At 40.3% G+C, this 25,645-nt stretch overlaps 1 protein-coding gene across 3 annotated transcripts in view; it reads right to left on the reverse strand.

The window, feature by feature from the left end:
* Positions 1-2,043: 2,043 nt before the first annotated feature.
* Positions 2,044-25,645, reverse strand: part of ext2 (exostosin glycosyltransferase 2) — a 153,919-nt gene continuing 130,317 nt past the window's right edge. For all 3 annotated transcript variants that reach the window (XM_080189872.1, XM_080189870.1, XM_080189871.1), the window contains 4 exons: positions 11,121-11,264; positions 6,737-6,865; positions 5,935-6,017; positions 2,044-5,194 (listed from right to left, as the gene is read on the reverse strand). In XM_080189872.1, coding sequence (XP_080045998.1) covers positions 5,056-5,194; positions 5,935-6,017; positions 6,737-6,865; positions 11,121-11,264 — 495 coding nt within the window. In that variant the 3' untranslated portion in view covers positions 2,044-5,055. The remainder of the gene's footprint in view (positions 5,195-5,934; positions 6,018-6,736; positions 6,866-11,120; positions 11,265-25,645) is intronic.

The raw sequence follows: 25,645 nt of genomic DNA on the forward strand, positions 1-25,645 counted from the left end.
TTTTCCTACTGAAGAAAAAAACTATTTTCTTTGCAAGGAATGGTGATGAAATGTGATCTTGATAGGCTCTGAATTCTCTCATTAATTGGAGAGGACAAAAATACCAACACTGCCCTTCTGAACTGCTGACAGAGTACAGAAAGGATTACAGAATTTATATTAACAACAGGTGTCAGAAGATGTACTTGTAACCCGAAATGTAGTCACTTATAAAAACAAGCCATCCCTAAAAAAAGTTAAACATAGTACCTGCATACCAAGATTCCTCCTACATAGTTCACTGTTACAAACATTTGAAAATGTTCTTTGTTGCTGTACACTTTAACAATCATCAGTTTAAAAGTTGCAGCCTCATTCAAATTTGTCAACAATGCTGCAATCTGCGTTGCGTATAAAGCTGAAAATGAATGTTTTCTATTATTCCGTTTCACAAATTAAAGATAATTTCCTGTCAACACATCTGGCATTGGGCGGCAGATGGTGTCAACTGTGGCAATAATGCAAAGAAGCATCTTGGTTAGGTTAGATTGGAAAATATTTACAGGCTGCAATCATGTTATGGTAAACACATCCATTAGCTGGTCCAATTATCACAGGACTAACTTAATTACCAGGTTGTGATTTTGAGCAAATTTATTTAATAAATGATTTACAGGTGATCATCCACTGATTTCCATTTTAACAGCACTGTTCATTTATGAAATACACACCAGTAATTTATTAACTGACAGGCAATAATGACAAGTGCATTGCAAATACAAGGACATTTGACCAAAAAAAATCATAATTCTCAGTCTGTATTTTGCTAAGGAATCATATATACTGGGAGATGGATTTTGCTGCACAGACTGCAGTAAAGTATCATTGGCGGCAATGAATGAGCCCTCTGCTTTGTGAAACCTGAAGTACCAGTCACATTTTATATAACTGTTGCATTTTCCCAGAAGAAAAACCCCACCTAAACCTAATATGTCTAAATGATGAATATATGACTTAGTTTTAAGTGCCATGCCTGTACCCATTTTATAAACTGAACTATTGAGAACTGCTTAATTTTTTTGCTCACTTGGCACACGGAACTGAAGTTGATGACATTCTACATCATTGCTGCAGCACCCCACTCCCCCCACCCCTGAAGTTTGCCAATTCTGACAAGTGACAGGTGCAATTCTGCATTGGTCCATTGGCAACATCATCAGTACTCCTCACTGCATGCTGGATTAAATCAAGGCTTCACAAGATAGTTACAGCTGAGAAAAAAAACATTTGATCACTTTTAGCTCACCCACCCAGAAAAAGCCTACCTTTTCCACCATCACAACTGTCTTATCCACAAGTCTATCCTTACCAACTTACCAATCATTCACGTGCAGAGAATTATTGACATCAGTGCTACATTTATCTTTTACTTGGTTTAAATCAACGCCTGTGTTCTAAAATAATAACAGATGGGCCATCAATGACAGGTGAAACAGAGGGAAAGTTTCAGGTCAATGATCTCTTCTCCGAAGTGGCAAGATGGGGGGAAGAGAACTAAAGGGAAGGTCTGAGATGGGGGTGGAATTCAGACATGATTTATACCAAATTTGTACAGCCAATTGTTAAACTTAAGTTTTCAAAAATACTGTTTCAGTTAACAATTTCAGTGTCAGATTTGCACAGTGTTCTCAGTGCATGTTTTAATCTTTTTTTAATAGGATTGTTAGATTCCATACAAATCCAAAACATGGGGTTATTGTCAAAATTTCAACCACTTTTTCAAAAAAAAGCTGTCTTCCTTCCACCCCAAAGATGGTTACATATATACCAAACATCTTTTGTTGTAATGGCTCGCTAGCAATCCTGAACATGGACAGCGAGGATCAGTAAAACGTATGATTAAGATCTACAAGTACATTTTCCAGCAGAACTCAATAGATGGCAATTAAAAGAGAAAATGCTGGGAAATCCCAGTAGATCTGGCAGCATCTGTAAAGAGAGAAAAGAGCTGATGTTTCGAATCCAGGTTGTCTGGACTCGAAACGTCAGCTCTTTTCTCTCCTTAAAGGTGCTGCTAGACCTTTTGAGATTTTCCACCATTTTCTCTTTTGGTTTCAGATTCCAGCAACCGCAGTGATTTGCTTTTATCAATAGATGGCAACTTGAATTCTGAATGATTTCTCCCCTCTCCAGCCTCGAACAATTGCAATACCTTAATTATTCTTTTGGCTCCACATCAGCTACGGGAATCAAAATTGCAACCATTTGGCCAGGGTGGCACTGGGGGAGCTTTATTATCAGCTGTTGCCCACTGTAGAATGCAATGCATCTGGCATTTGGATTTTACAAACATAGTGGTTCAATCTTGTGGCAATTCAACCACCTTATGCACGTTCTGCTAGGGGCTTAAGTGTCTAAATCATGGCATGAAATCGAGCTATTTGATATTTCATTGAAAACTAACTGCAGTTCCTCAACAGGATTTAGAAAAAAAAAGTAATTGTACTAATCAGGTATAAAACATGATTTCAGTGATATACGCAGCAGAATAAAATTACATTAAAAACAGATTCTTATAAATTCGACTTTGGCTTGGTAAGAGTCCATTTTTATTACAATTCTGAAACAAATTCCTGTAAATACAATTAGTTTTTGCAATCAAAGATCTTGTAAACAGTGTCAGCAACTTTGTAAATGTTTGAGTCTTCTAGCCAACATTTCTCCCTCAACCACCTAAAAACAGATGGGATGTCAGCGACGGGAACGGCAGTTGTGTTTTCCTACATAAGTAACTGTGATTCAAAGAGTAGTTCATTCTTATGAAGTGTTCCGGTGTGAATATGAACGTAGATGTATAAATGTAAGTTGTTTTTATGCTACAAAAATGCAACACATAAGGTTTACTAACACTTTGCACAGTTCACAAAAGCAAATTGTACCTCTGTAAGTTCTATACCAGCATTTTATTCTATACTGTTGCTACCCAACATTCATAATATTCACAATATAGTTATGCAGGTACCTTGTATGCTGATCACATGCAGTGGGAAAACATGAACACATCAACAATTGACAAAAGTTGTCTGATGTAAAAATAATTTTCTTAGAGTCATTATAAAATCATTGAAAGTTGAGCATCAGTGTGACTCCCAACATTTTCACTCCTGCAATGCATGGTGCTGACTGCATTGTTCCCTCTTTGCCTTTCATGATTAATATCGATTATTTGTGTCAGAAATACTGTGTGCTACCCTGTAATATGACAGGAGCACATTTAGCCTTGACATTGCAAGACAACTTTGAAGAAAAAAGTGAAACCCAGACCCTTAATGGTTTCCTGTACTATTCCTTATCTCAGAAACTCCTAGGATTAGACAATTAATAGTTGGATTTTGCAGTGTTAAAAATGGAATAATGCAGCTACTAGAAAATGTTACGCAGCACAAATGACTCCATAAATCATGAACATTCTTGATTTCTAACAACGACATCTATAACAGTCATCAATAAAAAACAAACAAATATTAGAAACACAGTGTTGTTCAAATGGCAGCTCCTGGAAAAAAAATCAATTAAAATGTGCAAAATGCTCCAACGGTCTAAAGTTGCTGGATGCCTGTATTGTCTCAGGAAGACTTGATTGCACGAGACGTCCAATGTAACTACTGAGTTTGCTAAATCCCTCATTTAGTTGCATGCGGTGTACTAAAATACTGTTAGTATCTTAAGTTTTGTTAAGGTGCTTTTACACATACTTAAGGGGCTTTCCAATGCACAGGTCTCATGAAACTGGCTAAAGGCCAATGCAAAACTACCCCACTTGCCAACACTGGTAACTTGGGAGACATGCTAAAAACAGGTATTCCAGGTGACTAGTCAAAGGAACCCCAAACAGTTTTACATTTGACTTGTAGTCAATTGTGTTAAGACCCACGCTTTGTGAATCAAGGAACTTAGTATGTATCTTGTGCAATATTGGAGCACCTTCACTATATATAACTTCGTCAACAAAGCTTGATTCACAGCCTCCTGGACAATGATTGGGAGCAGCTATACCTGAATTTGCTTACCCCTCACCCTTAATTTAAGAACACTTAAGAATTATTCCTGCACACCCCTACCCTCGTCTCCATTCTCCACACCACAACCACACTCCCCCCACCCCATTGTGTTAGCATGATTGCTCAGTATTATCAATGATTCATTGTGCCATTGGGAAAACTTAAAACTACTCTTTTTAACAAGATAGCAATCATTATGTCATGCAACAAAATGCTATCTAATATAGGTTAAATACATTAGTTAAAATTTAGCATCTTTGTATCCCTAACAAAATAACACATTCTAAACCATTATTCCATACTGCTACAATGATGAATTAAAATATGAACAAAAACAATAAGGAATTATTGTTATCATCAGCAACAATTATTTGGAAGCTTTGAGGAGGCCACAGTATTTTTTTAGAGGAATGTTGCAGCTACAGTGATGAAAATAACCAGTGTAGACTGAAAATGTATGGTAGTGTTTCATCTGTATGGTAAGCTCACATGAAGCATTACTGTGTGCGATATTAGAAGAATGACCAACACGGACATACATGGCAAAGCATATATGCTGTCGGCACACTATGACTGTAGGCACATTATAAATGGAATTGTCAGTACATGGTCCAACATTAGCAAAGTTGAAGGCATTTCAGTCAACAAGTTATTTTGACGTCCAAACAAAGAACAGAGGAAGCTTTCATTGTGTTGTAATTGGCGAGGAGTTGTGTTTGAGTATTCGATTTCCGATATTTTTCGTAACACATGATACATTTTCATTTAAAAAAAAGAAACCATTTTCTGTGGTGATGAACCATTACAATTCAACACTTAAAGATAAAAAAAAGGTCAGTTACATTGCCCCGCTGCAGTTGCACCATCTCAAGTTAATAACCTCCACTGAAGCGGCAGGGAAAAGATTCCAAATTCCAGATCAACAGGGCTTCAGATGATGAAGATTCGGCTCCTTGCTTAAGCTATGTCTTTCGGCAAAGGAATTGTGCCCTCGGAGGGACCACGTGCCAGCATTTCACAAGCTGCCAATGTTAGGGAAGCTCTTCAACTTTTCTGGGAAGTCATCCTTGTACAAGACTGGGTCAGCCCGGTGTTCCACCACCTTCAGCGGCATGATCCCAAACACAGATGCAAATTTATTGATGCATTCTGACCTGCAATTACATTCCCATGGTGTTAAACATGTACTTAATGATATCTAATAAAACATCTTCAGAACAGCATTTGTACAACCAGAAGTCATCACAAAGCTATAAAATTGGAAGCATTCCTTAAATTCTTCAAATTGATGTTTTAAAAAGGTGAACAGAACAGCACGAGAACATTTACATTTTGAAGAGATGCTGAAAAGGCACACACTCACAAACTTCCACTTGAATGAATTCACTTGAGTTTCTGCTAAATTATTCTACAGTGGTTTTAAGAATTATTATTCTCCAGTAAGGCTTGTAAGCAAAGTAAGTAAGTGATATTTAACTGCTAAGGGAATTGATGCCTTTAAGGTACATACAGCTTGGAAGCAGCAATGCAAGTACTGGAATCTCTAGTAATCCTAACAGTGAAATAAAATAAAACTGAGGTGTCAATCTCCAAAATGGTTCTGACAATTCTAATGCACTCAATACAAATTGAATCTTTTTGATGTCTACCTGCTCAACTAAACTATATGAAGGCATTTCAAATCTTAGGACACTATGAATTACAAACGCGAGTGGGTTCAAACAATTCCTGTATCATTAATTATGTAAGTTTGGACAGAACTTTCCGCAGAAGGCAGTGACTAACATTTTCCAAGTGGGCTGTAAATCTGGAACCAGTCATGCATGTTTTTCTTGGGCGCTTCTGAAATGGCAGACACAAGCTGTTAAATACATGGGAGGAATGGAGCACTTACCGTTCCACCATATGGGTCTGGTCCAGTGACAGTCCATCAATTGCTGTGCACTCCGGGCACTTGAACTTTTTACGCGGGGTCACCTGCGTGTCACAATAATTCCAACAATATTAATGGCACGTTTAATCCAGCTAGATGTTCAAGCACGCCTGCAGCGTAATGTGAGAGCACCATCCTTTCAGAACATTGTGCTCAAGTTCCATCTGGCTCAGTGAAGCATATTTCAACCCACAAGAGGTCAATAAAATTACTAGAATGGTTTCACATTCATTGAAAGTGTGTGATGACAACCCATTAAAACTCATTTAATGATTGTTTTCACACTTCTGGGTGCCTTGTACAAGCACTGGTTGCCTATACAGTCAGAAGGTGTTGAAATGTTGCTTCCTCTACTTTGAAAGGGCCTTATTAACCTATGTCTGTGTTCTCATTAAGTTGACTGACAGATTCTATGAATATTTAAAGACTATAAAGGTGACAAAGTTTATAGCACCCAAGTGGCTTTGTACAAACCTAAATTCCAATACTTCAATATTGAATATACAAAGCAAGTTCCCTTTCAACAGCTGATATTTGCAAAGCGCCAATAAAACAAAAAATTAAGATTTGAAATATTTTATGGTAAACAATAATTTCTGCATTTGTAAAATTAGAAATTCACATGATCAATTTCTAGAGACATAAAATTCTGAATTTCTTTTAGATTTGTATCCATTTTAATTAGTCACATTATACTAAGGACAATAAGCAAACACATCTACACAATTTCTCTTTTTGCACACTTTTCTGGGACTAAACGTACCTTAATAGGAGCTTTTCCAGTCATATTTGCTACCAGGAAGTTCATAGCAATGTCCTCACAGTTCATATGGGCATCCACCCAATTTTTAATATCTCCAGGCATCTTGTAGGTGTATAAGTAGTTAAAATACTATAACAATAAAATACATTATAGAATGCATTAGGAAATATCATCTTTAAATGTGTAAATTATTAAGAGTTAACACAAGTCTTCATGTTTCTTGTAACATAAAGAATTGTTAAAAAATAATATTAAAATGTTCTTTGAGTTACAATTTTGACAAGAACCATGAAGGGTTTGAACAAGCTTATTGTAATCACACGTGATTACTATCCATTTGTGTGCTAAATGATTTAGATCAGTCTGGTTTTAAAATAACCCTGGTAGCTATGTCCTCCCAACCCAGCAATATAAAATTAATGCAAGGAAAGGTGCTTAAGGGCAAAAGAAAATTGGTGAATCAAGGTAGTTAAAAATAATGGAAGTGCTGAAAGAAAATAAATGAACAGGAGTACTGAAAAGAAATCATGGCTAATAAATAATGAGGGGCAAAGGAAAGAGAAGGTGATATGGAGAAGGTAATAAAGAACAAAAGTCTGAGAGTCAAGTTCTGACAATAAAGAACTGCTGAGTGGCATTTAGTCCAAGTGTAGCTTCACTAAGGCCATTAATGGTCTGGATTTTGTGGTAGTAATGACGACAAGACTGTCAGTGTTTGGCATCATTTCTCCTGTAAAATTGACAGCAACTTCTGGAGTCTGCACATGTACAGTTAAGTGTGGAAATCCAGAAGTCGCTGTCAGTGATTCTAAATTTCCTCCTAGGTTGTGCTGTTGAAGTCTCCACAGACTGCAATCTGTTAGTGATCACTGAACTGATGATAACTTTCATCTTTTTATGTTATTGGTCTGACTGAAAAACCCCTTGAAAATGTTACAGCTTATTGAATATTTTTAACAGCATGCTAAGTTCATAATTACTGCTAAATATCATCTCTGTGCCTGAATAACAAATTTTATATTTGTGTATGGTCAAATTTCCCCATTATAATAAAAAAAAACACACATTTTAAAAACTTTTTTAAAAAGTTTGTTCATGGTACCACAGCGTCTATCTTAATCCCACCTCTTTGTACCAATCTTTATTTCCCACTTCATATTAAAAACTATAATTAGTTTTTATAACATTTTGGTTTGATGTCCAGTAGAGCTCTTCAACATGATCGGCTGCTTAGAATCATAGAATCCTCACAGCGCAGAAGGAGGCCATTCAGCCATCGAGTCCACACCGACCATAATCCCATCCAGGCCCTATCCCTCAAACCCCACGTATTAACCCTGTTAGCCCCCTGACACTAAGGGGCAATTTAGCATGGCCAATCTACCTAACCTGCACATCTTTGGACTGTGGAAGGAACCCAGAGCACCTGGAAGAAACCCACGCAGACACAGAGAACATATAAACTCCACACAGATAGTGACCGAAGCCGGGAATTGAACCTGCCTCCCTGGTGCTGTGAGGCAGCAGTGCTAACTGCTGTGCCACCGTGCCCCCCTGCTTGACAACATCATTGTTGTTGGATGTCTGGATATTTTTTTGACTTGGCCCAGATGTATAGTAATGTTGAGAAAGGTGAAGTCCACCTCTCTGAAATCATGAGAACCCGCAGTAGTTTCTTCAAGATTCATCGCTGATCACAAAATCCAGGAAAATATGTAATCCCAGAATTAATCCTAGACTTTAATCTCTCTCTATTCTTCCCATGCAACCTTTCCACTTATTAATTATTCTATCAATCTATATTAATGATTTGGATTGAAGGACTATTGCTCAGAATGCATAGATAGGTAGAAAAGTAAGCTGCAAAGTTAAAAAGAGTCTGCAAGATTTAGATAGGTTAAGTGAGTGGGCAAAAATTTGGCAGATGGGAGTGTATTGGGGGAAAGCGTGTGGTTGTCCACTTTGGCAGGAAGAACAGAAAAGCAGAATTGTATTTAAATAGAAAGTGTATTCAATGTTAAGAGAGATCTGGGTGTCCTGGTACATGAATGAAAAGAAGTCAGCATGCAGATACAGCAAGTAATTAGGAAAGCAAATGCAAATGAAATGTTGGCCTTTATTGTAAGGGAGATGGAATAACAAAGTACAGAATTCTTGATACAACTGTGCAGAGCATTGGTGAGATCAAACCTAGAGTACCATGTATAGTTTTGGTCTCTTTATTTAGGAGGGGAAATATACTACAGAAGTATATTGGAAAGTATATCTTTAAATGCATAACATTCAGTTATCCAATTGGGAAACATACAGAGATGGTTCACAAGGCTGATTCCTGTGATGACAGGTATGTCTTATGGAGGAAAAATTAAATGGGATGGTCCAATACTCATTAGAATTTAGAAGAACAAGAAGTGATCTTAGTGAAACATATAATATTCTGAGGCTGCTTGAAAGGGTATTTGCTCAGAGGGTATTGGAGTACAATTTAAAAATAAGGGTCTCCCATTTAAGACAGAGATGAAGAAGAATTAATTCTCTCAGAAGATCTTTAATCTGTGGAATTCTCTCTCCCCAGAGCGCAGAGGAGGCTGGCTGGGTCATTGAATATATTCAAGGTTGAGTTAGACAGATTTTTGACCTATGGGGAAGTCAGGGTCAGATACGAAATTGGAGTTAAGGCCACAATCCGATCAGCCATAATCTTTTTAAATGGCAGAGAAGGCTCAAGGGGACAGAATGGCCTATTGCTCCTATTTCTTATGATCAATGTTACTATGATAGTGCTCTTTTAATTTTTGCTGCTTCTAACATGTTCCTACATCTATAAACTAACGAAACCAAGGCAAATTTCACAGATTGCAATTTTCACTGATTCTACCTCAAAGCTGAGGTTCCTTACTCCTTCCAGTCTTTCTTTCATTGCATAATCTCCAGATTATTAATACAGTGCAGAAAAGGCCCTTTGGCCCATCAAGTCTGCAACGTCACATCAGAGTCTGATATCACCAAATAATTTCTTCCTGATCGATCTCATCCTTTTTTATTCTTTTCAACATATACTGTGTCCTGCACCACAGAAATTCTTGCTGATATTCTACTTTTAGTGTGTTCATCAAGGCCATCTATCAAAATTATGAACAGCGTTCTCCAGTTTTGTTCCTCAGATACTCCACTGGTCATAATTATCTACATTGATTAGAGCTACGACCACAGTTCATGACCCTTTACTCTTAACATTTAACTAATCTAAATTTCAACATCTGCCTTTAATGACCTGTAAAAAACAAGCAGACACAGCTCACCTTGAACTTAAATCACTCAGCTATTCCTGGATTAATTTAATTTTGTGCCATTACGGATATTCAAATCTTCTAGTTTTATTAAATTAACTACTTCGAGCAAATCAAGTTCTTCATGGACACAACTCTATTAATCTCTCCAATTTATGGAAACAAATACAATATTTCCTATTGTAGAAGCCAGTGTTACGAGAAGTCACTTTTTCTCTCCTTATCGATTAGCTTGAAGGGCAAGCAGTGTTTTAAATACTGAATCTATCTAAAGGATCAGTTCTGCTTAATAGCCCTGGTGTTTTGGATTACACAAGAAATAGGAGCAGGGGCAGGCCATGTGGCCCTTCTAGATTGTTCCGTCATTTAATAAGTTCATGGCTGATCTTCTACCTTAGCTACACTTTCTGCACTATCCCTATCTCCTTGTACTTGGTTATAGTATGCTGTGAGGAAGTTGGCTGACCATTCCTTCATGAATATAATTCTTTTGAATTATTCTTTCACTGTACATGATGCAAATACATTTCTACAATTCTCTTGTAACTATCTTTCTTTACTTTTTGCTGCCCTTTAAATTTATTCAAACATCTACTGCTCTTGGCTTGGTGGTCGGTGGTCACTTTCTGATTGGTACTTTTCCTTCCTTGGCATCATAGGTTCCCCAGCAAACTGGCTCACACTTCCCTTCATAGGTGCATTGGCTGTGCTAAATTCTCCCTCAATGTACCCAAACAGGTGCCAGAGTGTGATGACTAGAGGATTTTCACAGTAACTTCACCGCAGTGTTAATGTAGGCCTACTTATGACTAATAAATAAACTTTAAACTTCATCTAAAATGAAATTGATTGCTTTATTGAATTTCAGACCTTCTCTCAGAAGTCAGACAAACCTTAGCTTAATGTTAATATCATTTTGAAAAGCCAGATTTTCTCACATTACTGTAAAGGCAGGTTCTGGGTTTTTGTGGAACGAACGGTACAGTGCCTTTGAAACTCTGTTTTTTCCAATTAATTAATATCATCAATATAGTAGGAGCTGAATATAACAAGTGTATTAACTCTAGCTTAAAAGATGGTTTTAAAACTTGTACCTTATGGTAGAAGGCAGCTCCAGTTAATACCATTGAGACTTCGTTGGTCCATTCCGACTCATATTTCCATTTACTAGTCTCGTGGTCCCACAAATGAAGTCGGCCTGGATACCCCACCAGCCTGTCAGGAAACTCACGCCACACCTACACAAACAGAAATCACAAACGCTGTTACTGGCTTTATCTGGGACAGAAAATTTATTAAACCAGTTATTAACCTCAGTTACCCATTGTAAGCTCTTAACCAGTTATGTGAATTTGCCAACTCTACACACTGGGTCGTAACTTCACTCTCTCTCTGACCATTTACCTACGTCAAGTTTCTTCCATGCTTGTCTCGGTCAACCTTCTAATTCAGGCTGGGCAAGATTCAGGCAGTGTAGCAGTTTGCAAGCGCCAGCATCGAAGTGCAGAAGAGACATGTTGACGGAGGGCACACCCCCTTTTTTATGTTACTAGCTGCTGTAAAGCAGGTTTGACAGGTCAGGGAGAAGCTGAGTGCCAAAGGTAAATGGACAGGATCTGGGCGTTAGGTCTATGGGGAGCCGTGTCCAGTTGCATCAGGAAGGGAAGAAAAGGAGGAGGGGGGTATATTGCAGAGTCCCGTGTGGGTGGGAATAATCCCTTGAGGTGATGAAGGAGCTGCACTCCGAAAGCTCATGATTCTAAATAAACTTGTTGGACTTTAGCTTGGTGTTGTGAAACTTCTTACAAGGACACTAAAGCCAACTGCACCAATATCCACTCTTACTGGGATCAGCTAACGTAGCCCAGACCAGTATCTAACTTGCGATCATCCTGGTCTGCAATACTGAGTACCACATCAGATACTGCACTAAATCTCTTTTCAGATTTGCAAACTGATAAAGGCAAAGTCCAGATTTGTAAAGTATTAATCATACTGCAGATTTTTTTGTTGTACATGCGATTATCACACTTCACTAAGACAGAATGTACGTTATAAATGGTTTACTTTAACTTTCCAGACGTCGCTGGATTCCGGGGAAGTGCCGGAAGATTGGAAAACGGCTAATATTACGCCGTTGTTTAAGAAGGGTGCCAGGCAAAAGGCAGGGAATTATAGGCCGGTTAGTTTAACGTCTGTGGTAGGTAAAATGTTGGAATCCGTCATTAAGGAGGAAATTGCGAGGCATCTTGAAGGGAATTGCTTGATAGGGCAGACGCAACACGGTTTCATTAAAGGGAAGTCGTGTCTGACAAATTTACTGGAGTTCTATGAGGATGTGTCTAGGGCAGTGGATAGAGGAGAGCCGGTGGATGTGGTCTTTCTGGATTTTCAGAAGGCGTTTGACAAGGTACCTCACAAGAGGTTATTGCAGAAGGTCAGGGGACATGGAGTTGGGGGTAGGGTGTTAGCGTGGATAGAGGATTGGTTGTCAAATAGGAGGCAGAGAGTGGGGGTCAATGGGTGCTATTCGGATTGGCGGTTGGTGACTAGTGGGGTGCCCCAGGGGTCGGTGCTGGGGCCTCAGCTATTTACCATTTATATAGATGATCTGGAGGAGGGAACCGAGTGCAGGGTGTCGAAATTTGCTGATGACACCAAGATTGGGGGAAAGGCAAATTGTGCGGAGGGTGTGGAGAGTCTGCAGAAGGATCTAGATAGGCTGGGCGAATGGGCCAGGAAATGGCAAATGGAATTTAATGTTGGCAAGTGTGAGGTGGTCCACTTTGGTAGGAAGAATGGTAGGAAGGACTATTACTTACGTGGCGAAAAACTGCAGCAGGCGACGGTGCAGAGGGACCTCGGGGTCCTTGTGCATGAGTCGCAAAAACCCAGCTTGCAGGTGCAGCAGGTGGTCAGGAAGGCGAATGGGATGCTGGCCTTCATAGCGAGGGGGATTGAATATAAAAGTAGGGAGGTCTTGCTGCAGCTGTATAGGGCATTGGTGAGGCCGCAGCTGGAGTACTGTGTGCAGTTTTGGGCGCCGTACTTACGCAAGGATATTTTGGCCCTGGAGGGAGTGCAAAGGAGGTTTACTAGGCTGATACCGGAGTTGAGGGGATTGAGCTATGAGGAGAGGCTGAATAAACTAGGCTTGTACTCGTTAGAGTTTAGAAGAATGAGGGGAGATCTCATTGAGACGTATAAGATGATGAATGGGATGGATAGGATAGAGGTGGAGAGACTCTTCCCGCTCAAAAAAGACAGTAGGACTAGGGGGCACAGCCTCAAGATAAAGGGGAGGCGGTTTAGAACGGAGTTGAGGAGGAACTTCTTCACTCAAAGGGTGGTGAATCTCTGGAATTCTCTGCCCGTTGAAGTGGTGGAGGCTGCCTCGCTAAATATTTTTAAGAAGCAGGTTGATGGGTTCTTGATAAGAGAGGGGATTAAGGGTTATGGGGAGAGGGCGGGAAAGTGGAACTGAGCCACGACAGATCAGCCATGATCTTATTGAATGGCGGGGCAGGCTCGAAGGGCTAGATGGCCTACTCCTGCTCCTATTTCTTATGTTCTTATGTTCTTATGTTCATTGTTGCTGAAAAAAAGAGACATTCAGTTCAGCTTGCACTCATTAGGATAGCTGCAAGAATGCCACATTTCAAAGGAAGCTACAATTTATACTGCATGAGAAAGATGTGTTGATTGGTCAAGGCCATGGTGAAATGCATGAAATTGGTATTTTTGCATTTGACTTGATGAGGCCAAGGTGAAAAATTTCAACAGCATTTCTCTTTTCAGCAATACTCATAAGCAACTATTTAAATTAATTGTTCAGATTGTTCACCAGTGCATGAGGAAAGATATAACCTGTTACCTAGTTACAGTGATCATCGGTATATAAGTAAAGCTTCAGTATCTTTACAAGATCACCACCATTTGAATCTGTGGTTATTGGCGAGACTATACTCTAGGAACTAACTGGTTGCTGGACCCAAAATACATTCTAAAGCATATGTATTTTTCATGGCCTTGACTTTCAGTCAGTGGCAAAGCAATAATGCTTGCTGCAATCTCAAAGAAAGGCACTGAAAAAGATTTAGTGAATTTTGTTCATCAGACTTCTCCTTTCCCTAATGAAATCCCAAGTCAAGGGGATCTCCACATGTACAGTAATGCCAGCAAACATGATAATCTGCCAAACTGAAATTTTCTCACAGTGAACAAAACTGGAAATTTTCTGATAGCAAAATAAATGATTTTGACTGTACTTAGATAAAAGCTAACATGCTAATATAACTAAACCTAAAAATGTTGAGCTTTATCATAATGGAGGAAATTGACGTTCTACAAATATAAAATGAGTTCTTTCTTGGCAGGTGGGTGTGTCTGGAGGTAATTACAAAGTCAGTAGGCTACTTAAAACAAGGAACACCTCACTCAACAAGGTGCAACTTGTCCCAGGGTTTTTGAATCGTGATCAATCGGCCCAGCGGGCACATGGAGTTAAATTTAGATAAATGCGAGGTGATACATTTTGGCTGATTGAGCCAGGGCAGGACTTACTCAGTTAATGGTAGGATGTTGGCGAGAATTACAGAAGAGAGATCTAGGGGTACAGGTTCATAGCTCCTTGAAAGTGGAGTCACAGGTAGACAGAGTGGTGAAACATGCTTGGTTTCATTGGTCAGAACATTGAATACAGGAGTTGAGACATCTTGTTGAAGTTGTATAAGACATTGGTAAGGCCACACTTGGAATACTATATACAGTTCTGGTCACCCTATTATAAAAAGGATACCATTAAACTAGAAAGAGTGCAGAAAAGATTTACTAAGATGCTACCAGGACTTGATGATTTGAGTTATAAGGAGAGGCTGGATAGATTGGGACTTTTTTCTCTGGAGCGTAGAAGGCTGAGGGGTGATCTTATAGAGGTCTGTAAAATAATGAGGGGCATAGATAGTCAATATTTTTTTCCTAAAGATAGGGGAGTCTATATCTAGAGGGCATTGATTTAAGAGGGGAGAGATACAAAAGTATCTAGAGGAGTAATTTTTTCACGCAGAGGGTGGTGAGTGTCTGTAACAAGCTGCCAGAGGTAGTAGTAGAGGTGGGTACAATTTTGTCTTTTAAAAAGCGTTTAGACAGTTACATGGGCGAGATGAGTATAGAAGGATATGGGTCAAATATGGGCAATTGGGACTAGCTTAGCGGTTTAAAAAACAAGTGTGGCATAGACAAGTTGGGCCAAAGACCCTGTTTCCATGCTGTTAAACTCTATAACTCTATGTGTAAAGTTTTTGACAGTGTTGACTGCTTATAAGAACATAAGAAATAGGAGCAGGAGTAGGCCATCCAGCCCTTCGAGCCTGCCCCGCCATTCAATAAGATCATGGCTGATCTGTCGTGTCTCAGTTCCACATTCCCGCCCTCTCCCCATAACCCTTAATCCCCTCGCTTATCAAAAACCCATCAACCCGCGTCTTAAAAATATTTAGCGAGGCAGCCTCCACCACCTCAACGGACAGAGAATTCCAGAGATTCACCACCCTTTGAGTGAAGAAGTTCCTCCTCAACTCCGTTCTAAACCGCCCCCCCCCCCTTTATCTTGAGGCTGTGCCCCCTAGTCCTACTGTCCTTTCTGAGCGGGAAGAGCCTCTCCACCTCTATCCTATCCATCCCATTCATCATCTTATACGTCTCAATGAGATCTCCCCTCATTTTTCTAAACTCTAACGAGTACAAGCCTAGTTTATTCAGCCTCTCCTCATAGTTCAACCCCCTCAACTCCGGTATCAGCCTAGTAAACCTCCTCTGCACTCCCTCCAAGGCCAAAATATTCTTGCGTAAGTACGGCGCCCAAAACTGCACACAGTACTCCAGCTGCAGCCTCACCAATGCCCGATACAGCCGCAGCAAGACCTCCCTACTTTTATATTCAATCCCCCTCGCTATGAAGGCCAGCATCCCATTAGCCTTCCTGACCACCTGCTGCACCTGCAGGCTGGGTTTTTGCGACTGATGCACAAGGACCCCGAGGTCCCTCTGCACCGTCGCCTGCTGCAGTTTTTCGCCACTTAAGTAATAGTCCTTCCTACCGTTATTCCTGTCAAAGTGGACTACCTCGCACTTGCCAACATTAAATTCCATTTGCCAGTTCCTGGCCCATTCGCCCAGCCTATCTAGATCCTTCTGCAGACTCTCCACACCCTCCGCGCAATTTGCCGTTCCACCAATCTTGGTGTCATCAGCAAATTTCGACACCATACACTCGGTTCCCTCCTCCAGATCATCTATATAAATGGTAAATAGCTGAGGCCCCAGCACCGACCCCTGGGGCACTCCACTAGTCACCAACCGCCAATCCGAATAGCACCCATTAACCCCCACTCTCTGTCTCCTATTTGACAACCAATCCTCTATCCATGCTAACACCCTACCCCCAACTCCATGTCCCCCGACCGTCTGCAATAACCTCTTGTGAGGTACCTTGTCAAACGCCTTCTGAAAATCAAGAAAGACCACATCCACCGGCTCTCCTCTATTCACCGCCCTAGACACATCCTCATAGAACTCCAATAAATCTGTCAGACACGACTTCCCCTTAACGAAACCGTGCTGCGTCTGCTCTATCGAGCAATTCCCCTCAAGATGCCTCGCTATTTCCTCCTTGATGACGGTTTCTAACATTTTACCCACAACAGACGTTAAACTAACCGGCCTATAATTCCCTGCCTTTTGCCTGCCACCCTTCTTAAACAACGGCGTAACATTAGCCGCTTTCCAATTTTCCGGCACTTCCCCGGAATCCAGCGACGTCTGGAAAATAACCACCAAGGCATCCACTATCACCTCCGCCATTTCTTTCAGAACCCTCGGATGCATTCCATCCGGTCCTGGGGACTTGTCCACAATCAGTCCCTCCAGTCTGTCGAGCACCGCCTCTCTAGTAACAATAATGTCATCGAGACCCTCCAGTCCTACCACCTTTCCATCGCTAACACCCGGCAAATTATTCACGTCTTCCTCCGTGAAGACCGAAACAAAAAAGTTATTCAAGACCTCAGCCATTTCCCCATCCCCTACCACTAAGTCCCCCCTCTCATCCTCTAAGGGTCCAATGTTCACCCTAGCCAGCCTCTTCCTTTTTATATATTTATAAAAACTCTTGCTATCCTTTTTTATATTAAGCGCTAGCCCAGCTTCATAGTTTCTCCTACCCTTCTTTATCAACTTCTTTGTCGGTGGACCTCGACAGCCCACCCTTTGGAGAAGTAGAGGATCCAACTTGTGGATTTCTTCTTATTCAGCACGTGTGTACTCCCAAAGTTGCTGCCTGTTTCAATGGAGTAATGATGACCAATGTTGATGGTGTCACCATTGTCACCAAGGCAAAACACAGCCCAAAGATCAACAAAGCAGAGTTTAAAAAAAAATTATTAATGCTCCTCCCCAAAAAAAGCTGGACACGTCTTGGAAATTTCAATTTGAAATATATCTGAAATACATTTGCCCAAATGAATTAAGAACAGAATTACAGAAACCCTACAGTGCAGAAAAAGGCCATCTGGTCCATCAAGTCTGCACTGACTACAATCCCACGCAGGCCCTGCCCCCATATCCCTACACATTTACCCGCTAATCCCTCTAACTTACGCATCTCAGGACACTAAGAGGCAATTTTAGCATGGCCAATTAACCTAACCCACACATCTTTGGACCGTGGGAGGAAACCAGAGCACCCAGAGGAAACCCACGCAGACACAAGGAGAATGTGCAAATTCCACACAGACAGCTGGGAATTGAACCCAGGTCCCTGGAGCCGTGAAACAGCAGTGCTAACCACTGTGCTACTGTGCCACCCCAAGAGTCCAAAGGAGAGACAAAATGACATGTCTCAACATATGGGCTTGAGTGTAACTACACAATGAACAGGAAAAGGCTTTGTCAGAGTCATCCAACATTAGCTGCATTCTTTCTCCACAGATGCTGTCAGACCTGCTGAGATTTTCCAGCATTTTCTGCTTTTCAGGTTCCAGCATCCACAGTAATATGCTTTTATTTTACAAAATGAACAAGCTAGGTTTGCTGTGCCGTGAGAGAGTTCACTTAAAGGTGCAGTTTCAAGCTCTCCCTCAATGGTCCTAACCCTCAATTAATAACACTTACCCTGCTTGCTGACACTCAGATTTAACCAAAATGCTGTTGAGACATGAGGAACCCATGGCCAATAGAATACTTGTGTGTTGAAAAGTGCTGATCTCATTATAGAGGGATAAGAAAGCAGCAGATTCTAACTGGCTTTGCAACACCAACAGTTCAACACTTGAATTAGAAGTTCATATAAAAGTAGTTCAATATCAAAGGCAAAGTACACGTCATTAGCAGCTGCATACAATTAACCTGTACACCAACACTTCATTAGTAAAATGTTAAGTGACAGCAGTATCATGAATGTTGTTTTTAAGTACAGCTAAACAGAAAACAAGCACATGAACCAAACCAAAGCACTGTTTAATGAACTCTTAATTGCTTCAAAGACTACTATGCAGATTAAAAGGATCAGTTTATGATTAGAAACATAGGCTTCACCATGACAGACCGGATCATAATTTCCAAATCAACTGCCCTTCAATGAGAATCTGTAATTAACTGGCTTTTGTCAATGTTTTTTCACATGCCACTTCCCACTAATGTTGATCTCATAGACAGAACCACATTACGAAAGGTTCTCCAAGATTTATTAGTCAAGTAACTAGTGACATGAAAATGGGATCCAGCAGAAAAGGGTGTTCACAGAAAGCTTTGTTAAGCTTCTTCAAGGGGGCATTAAGATGAATGCACATAAATGTGAAACATTTCAGCTGTAAAAAGTGAATGCAACTGTTACAAAACTGTAGCGATTCAAGATGGTGATTCACCACCACATCTTTATAGGACAACTACAGATGGCCAATTAATGTCGTTATTCCAGCATCTACCTTCTCAAAATAATGAAAAATATAAAGTAAAGAAAAAGTAAAATTAAATTTATTTATTAGTCACAATTAGACTTACAATAACACTGCAATGAAGTTACTGTGAAAATCCCCTAGTCGCCACACTCAGGCACCTGTTCGGGTACACTGAGGGAGAATTTAGCCTGGCCAGTGCACCTAACCAGCACATTTTTTGGACTGGGAGGAAACCAGAGCACCCGGAGGAAACCAACGCGGACAAGGGGAGAATGTGCAGACTCCATACAGTCAGTGACCCAATCCTGGAATCAACCACAGGTCCTTGGCGCTGTGAGACAGCAGTGCTAACCACTGTGCCACCAAAATCCATTGATTTTGTTCAAGGTTGAAAAAATGCAACATTAATAAAGAATGTAACTAAGTGCAAATATGGATATTAATATGTTTGTTTATCACCTGTCTGCTTTTGAACTAGTTTGTTGTGTTTCTGGCGGAGGATAGCTTTTGTACTGTAGATTTGTTAATCAAAAGCAGGGTAGAAAAAAAATGATTCATTTTCAATTGTTGCTTAATGCCTAAGTGGTTCTCTTTGGCTTCCTGAATGAACACAGCATTAAGGTTTTAAAATAATGGCTCCTCTTCTCTATAGCCAGAACCTTGAATCCATAACTCTGGACTAAGAGTAGAAAGAAATATGGTCTAACATGCCAGCTGCACAGGTGAATAGAAGGTTCCTTTCGAAACTCTGCACCCTCAAGTTCACAGGCTTCAAGTCAACGGCATTAAATTACTTCTTGTTCAAGGAATTGAAATCTGTTTTTACTTTCTTGATTCCAAAATTGGCTTTGTAACATGCAATTCAAGTCAGAAGCGACTGGCCTCCCCCAAGACTTCAATAAACTTTTAAAACCTTGGAATCCTCTGACAAGATCATTCAGCGTTGGCCTATGCTGAGAAAACTCAGACCAGGGTTTCTGTCACATCAGAACACATTTCTGTTTGTCACACAATGGACTTGGATCTTTTTGCAGCTGCTATATGAATTACAAGTTAGCAAGGAATTTGTTAATTAGACTGAGAATTTCAGGAGGAAATGTGTGCGAATGCCTGCAGTTAAGCAATCGCCCAGCAATTGTTCGGAAATGTTCATAGTTTAGTCTGGTAGAACAAATCAAAATGATTTTATGTTACAATTTGGAGGCGCACGTACAACCTATCACTCGGCTATTCCACACTCATCAAACATCATTCATTCTAGCAGAAATGAGATCTTTTGAAAACCTCTGCAACTGATCAGTTATCTCCTAATGTACAACACGGTGCCATTCACCACTTTGCAAGTAGGGTTATTAAAGTGAGTTAGACAGGAGGCGGGGATATTTCTTGATGAATTTCCAAGATGATATCATTTAAGTAGGAATGCAAAAAATGTTAATGTTGATTTGTGCCTGCAATAAAAGATTAAAGAAGGTTATCTTACTGCTTGAGCAGGTTTCTCACAATCTTCCGCCACTATGGTCATACTACAGACCTAATCCCAAAATACCCAATAAGCTCGTTTCAAGATCCTGAAGTGTGTTGACAGGGTGAAAGTGGACAGTATGTTTCCTCTTGGCGACACGGTAGCACAGTGGTTAGCACTGCTGCCTCATAGTGGCAGGGACCTGGGTTCAATTCCTGACATGGGTCGCTGTCAGTGTGGGGTCTGCAAGTTCTCCCCTTGTCTGCGTGGGTTTCCCCTGGACGCTCCTGTTTCCTCCCACAGTCCAAAAGACGTGCTGGTGAGATGGATTGGCCATTCTAAATTCTCCTTCGGTGTACCTGAACAGGCGCTGGAGTGTGGCGACTAGGGGATTTTCACAGTAACTTCATTAGTGTTAATGTAAGCCTACTTGTGACACTAATAAATAAACTTAAACTTAAAGAACCCAGAACTGGAGGTCACTGTTTTAAAAATAAGGGGCCACCCACTTAAAACAGAGATGAGGAAAAATCTTTTCTCTTGGAGGTTTGAGAGTCCTTAGATCTCTCATCGTCAAAAGATGGTGGAATCACAGGCTTTGAATATTTTTAAAGCAGAGGTAGATAAAGTCTTGATAAGCAAGGGGTTGAATGCTTAGAGAGGCGGGGAATGTGGCATTGAGGTTAAAATCAGCCATAATCTTATCAAATAGCAGAGCAGGCTCAAGGACCCATGAGGCCTACTCTTGCTCCTAGTTCATATTGTAGGGGGAAAAATCCCCAAAGGTCAGTGAAGATTTTAAATCATTCGATGTTTAAGACACTGACACAACTACCAGCATTAAGATAAATGATTTTAAATCAGACCTATAAGCCAACAAGGGAGCAGTCTGCGTACATATGAAATGCAGTAAGAAATTTAAACAATTGATAATGATTTGAGACATGTATGTTGATATTTTGGAATGTGTTAAATTACTTTATAAATGTATTTCATAAAGTTCATTGCTCGCTTTGGCCAGAGGCAGATTATTGCAAAAACATGACAGTAGAGGGCAAAAGGACAAAACCACATCCAAAGAGAGCAGTGAAATCTTGGAAATACAGAGTTTCTAATGGTGGAACATTCAGGGTAACTTCATGCGTAGGATTAATTCACTGATCCCGGACACGGGATCCTGTGTTAGTCTGAGTTGGCAGTGACCTGGAGGGGAACTTGTGGGAATGTTAACTTTGAACTTAGTGGCCAGGCGTCTGGTCTCTAAGGGATACAGGATGTTGAGTTAGCCAAAATGGGAGGATATGTTCAGATTTTACGAACTAGTGAAATACCATTATGCCAGAAGGTAAGGTGCAATTGGTTGGAGTACACGACAGGTATTAATGTGTATTGAAGATGATTGATTGAAAGCTAATGAAAGGCGGATGTATCTGATAAGAAAAGAGTATAATTGACCTTTCCTATCCATTGTACGTCAGAGTTTATTGGAGAAGACTGGCTGCTTTTCCTCTTGAGAGGCCTAGGACTCTGTGATAATCTCTCCCTGCGACTCACTGGTCAAATAAAAGTCATGTCTTTAAACTGAGACACTGCTTTGTGAGTTTTGTATTGTCTGATGTTTTGGCAATCCCAGTCACCTCGAAAACCCCTCAGGACTATTTAAGTTTTCTTTAATTTGAGCACAAGACTATTACTGCTACTTCAGTTCTTTGTTGCACTGAACGGAACTTGAACGGAGGTCCAATTGTTGGTTAGGTGTAAAAAGGGGCAGTGGTTCTCAAAGACTGTCAAGATACAACATTTGTCAGTGATCGCTTTAGAACAGGATATATAACTACTCAGTTAAAAAATTGTTTATGTGTTTGCAAGCTTTTATTTCAAACCCATTTGCTATATCAATGCAGTAAAAAGGAAGCATGGTTCCATCTGCACAAGAGCCAGAGACAGGTATCTCAAACACAACCCCATTTTAGAACACAAGTTCCAAATTTATCATTTTGGTGTCATTCAAGTGCAACATAACACAGTAGTTCCAAAATATGGTGGATGGGATTTTTCTCCCACATGGTGGCATGTTTCGCGGCAGTGGGAGGTGGCGTACACTAGCTGGCAGCAGGACCTTATGGGGCCGCCCATTGTTAACAGAGTTTCTACAGGTAGTCAGTATGTCTGGTAGGAATACAGTTCAGATGCTGAAAAGGCAGGGTAATTACTCATTTTACCCATGCGGTGTTTACTTAGGAGACAGCTAAAGGACTATTGTTTACAAAAAAGGTCCCCTGAGTTTTTTTTGATTAAATAAATAGAAGGTGGGTTTAGGTTTGCAGGTCATGTGATAATATGGTTAATGGGAAGAGCTGGGTATATAGCAGAGAGAGAAAAACAGCTTTTTGTTCAGTTTCTGGCTTGGGTTTGTTTAAAGACAGAAGTCTGCAAGCTGCTCTGAAACTTAAAACCCCTCTGAAAACTTCAAAGCTGTTGACGCAATCTACAGCAAGTACACCTGGGTTTGCTAACTGTATTAAAGTGGCAGTAGGGATTTTCACACTAACATCATTGCAGTGTTAATGTAAGCTTACTTGTGACATTAATAAATAAACATTTAAATCTAATGGAAAATGTTGTTTATTTGGAACTGAAATAGGGATATGTTAGAAATTAGAATTGATTCCTTTTTTTAACTATTGCTCAACTGTGAAAAATGGGTTGAGGGATTAATTGTGAGGGTTTTAACTGTACAAACTCACAATGCTACGTGTGCATCATCTGTGCACTCTAAAATTTGGCAAGTTGCTAATCTCCCAGCTGTGTTAAGAACTTGGTGCACTGGTTGACATACTTCTTGCCCAACACTAGTTGCCTGAGGGCAGCTGAAAGTCAACCACATTGCTGTGACTCCGGAATCACACCTAAGCCAGACCAGGTAAGGGTGGCAGATTTCCTTCCCTTATGGGCATTAGCGAACCAGATGACAATCGACAATGGCTTCACGATCATCGTAATTCCAGGCATTTTTTATTGAATTCAAATTCCACCATCTGCTATGGTGGGACTTGAACCCAGGTCCCCCACAACATTAGCTGACTTTCTGGAGTAATTGTTCAGCGATAATACCACTCAGCCATTGCCTCCCATCTTGTTATCTGAAATAAGCTGTTCAGGTCAACACTTTTAGCTGCAAATTTTCATAGAAAAACAAGTGCATTTCTCCTACAGTGTAAAAGGCACACACTTCTGCAGAGCTCTTTACTGGAACCTTTATGATATGCTTGACCTATCCACAATGCATGGATAGGTCAAGCATATCATAAAGGTTCCAGTAAAGAGCTCTGCAGAAGTGTGTGCCTTTTACACTGTAGGAGAAACAATGCATGGTAATATTTTGTACGGTGTATTCTCCTTACGTGCTGCATGTTCCACTCCTTCGCCCTGAATGACTCCCCAGTCTCCATTAAAATAAAGAACAAGGGGTCACCCAGGAGGCCTCATGTGGCTTTTACATTGCCTTTAAAGAATGACTGGTCCAGTAAGATGTTCGATGTTAGTCATGGATTCCCTCATGGGTAAGATTGGCAGTTGTGCCCAAGACAAAATTAAGAGTTAAACTTCATGAGAACAAAGCTTGGGCTGTGAAACTATGATAAAGTGTTGTGGTAGCTAGTAAAATACTTCAATTTAAATAAGGCTCTGATATCTTGGAAATAGGAACAGTGTTCTGAGTACTGTACCATATGATTGACAGCAAGATTTATAATGTAGGTAGTATTTTGAATATTTTCTATCAACTGCAGTAGCGATAGAGTACTAACTTAAACAACTAAGTTCTTAAATATGCCAACTCAGTATAAAATTTATAATTTTTTAAATGAAAATTAAGAAAATATTCTCAACAACATGTACATGCCTCCAGGTGAATGCACAGATGTAGTTAACCTAGCATATAGTTTGCCAGCACATATGTTTATGATTCAGGAACTCAAACTGGAGGGTAGAATATATTTTCCTGCAGCTGTAATTGACAGTGGTATAATCAGGAATATAAATAATATGCCAATTTACAAGACAACAGTTTGTTTTTGCATTTGTGTTTGAGAATATTTCATTCATTCATCGAGTTACTATTTTATACAAATCACACTCTGGTGACACAAACAGCACTTTGCTCACCACACTTCAAGAAAAGTTCTGCCATTATAGAATCACAGAATCCCTACAGTGCAGGAGGCCACTCAGTCCATTGAGTCTGCACTAATCACAATCCCATCCAGGCCCTATCCCCATAACCCCACCTATTTACTCTAGCTAGTCCCCCTGACACTAATGGGCAACTTAGCTTGGCCAATCAACCCAACCTGCACATTTTTGGAATGTGGGTGGAAACTGGAGCACCCAGACAAAATCCACACAGGCACAGGGAGAACATGCAAATTCCACACAGACAGTCGCCCGAGGTTGGAAATGAACCTGGATCTCTGGTGCTGTGAGGCAGCAGTGCTAACCACTGTGCCACCGTGCTGCCTTATTATTACGTAGAATTATGTAAAAAACGCAGCACAGAAAGAGGCCATTTGGCCCAAATAGTCAAAGGGTCAAATGGCCTACTCCTGCTTCTAGTTTCTAGGTCCATGCTAGAGAATATACCCCATTCAAATCTTCTCCCATCTAACTCAACTCAGCCTTTAAGCATATCTTTCTATTCCCTTTTCTCTCATGTTGAGTGAAGAGTTTAAAAAAATTAATTTATGGGATGTAGGCATTGTTGGTGGACCAGCATTTATTGTCAAACCCTAATTGGTGGTGGGATTCTGCAATTTTGAGCCACGTAGTCCATGTTTTGCAGGAATACCTTGTTAGGAAGGGAGCTCCAAGATTTTGATCCGTAATTCCATCACACTCCTGACATGTGCCTTGCAGATGGTGGACAGGATTTGGGGAGTCAGATGTTGAGTTACTTGCCACAGAATTCCAAGTTTCTGATCTGGTCTTGTAGCTCTAGCAATTATAGAGCTGGTACAGCTCAATTTCTGCTCAAATGGTAACCACTAGGATGTTCATAGTGGAGGGATTTAGACATTAAATGTCAAAATGAGGAGATGGTGGATTCTCTTTTCTTGGAAATGATTATTACATGTTACTTGACACTTAATAGCCCAAGCCAGAATATTACCTAGGAATATTGCTGCAGATGGACACAGACTGC

This window comes from Carcharhinus amblyrhynchos, chromosome 6, assembly GCF_965287045.1.
Source record: "Carcharhinus amblyrhynchos chromosome 6, sCarAmb.v2.hapA, whole genome shotgun sequence".
Classification (NCBI taxonomy): domain Eukaryota; kingdom Metazoa; phylum Chordata; class Chondrichthyes; order Carcharhiniformes; family Carcharhinidae; genus Carcharhinus; species Carcharhinus amblyrhynchos.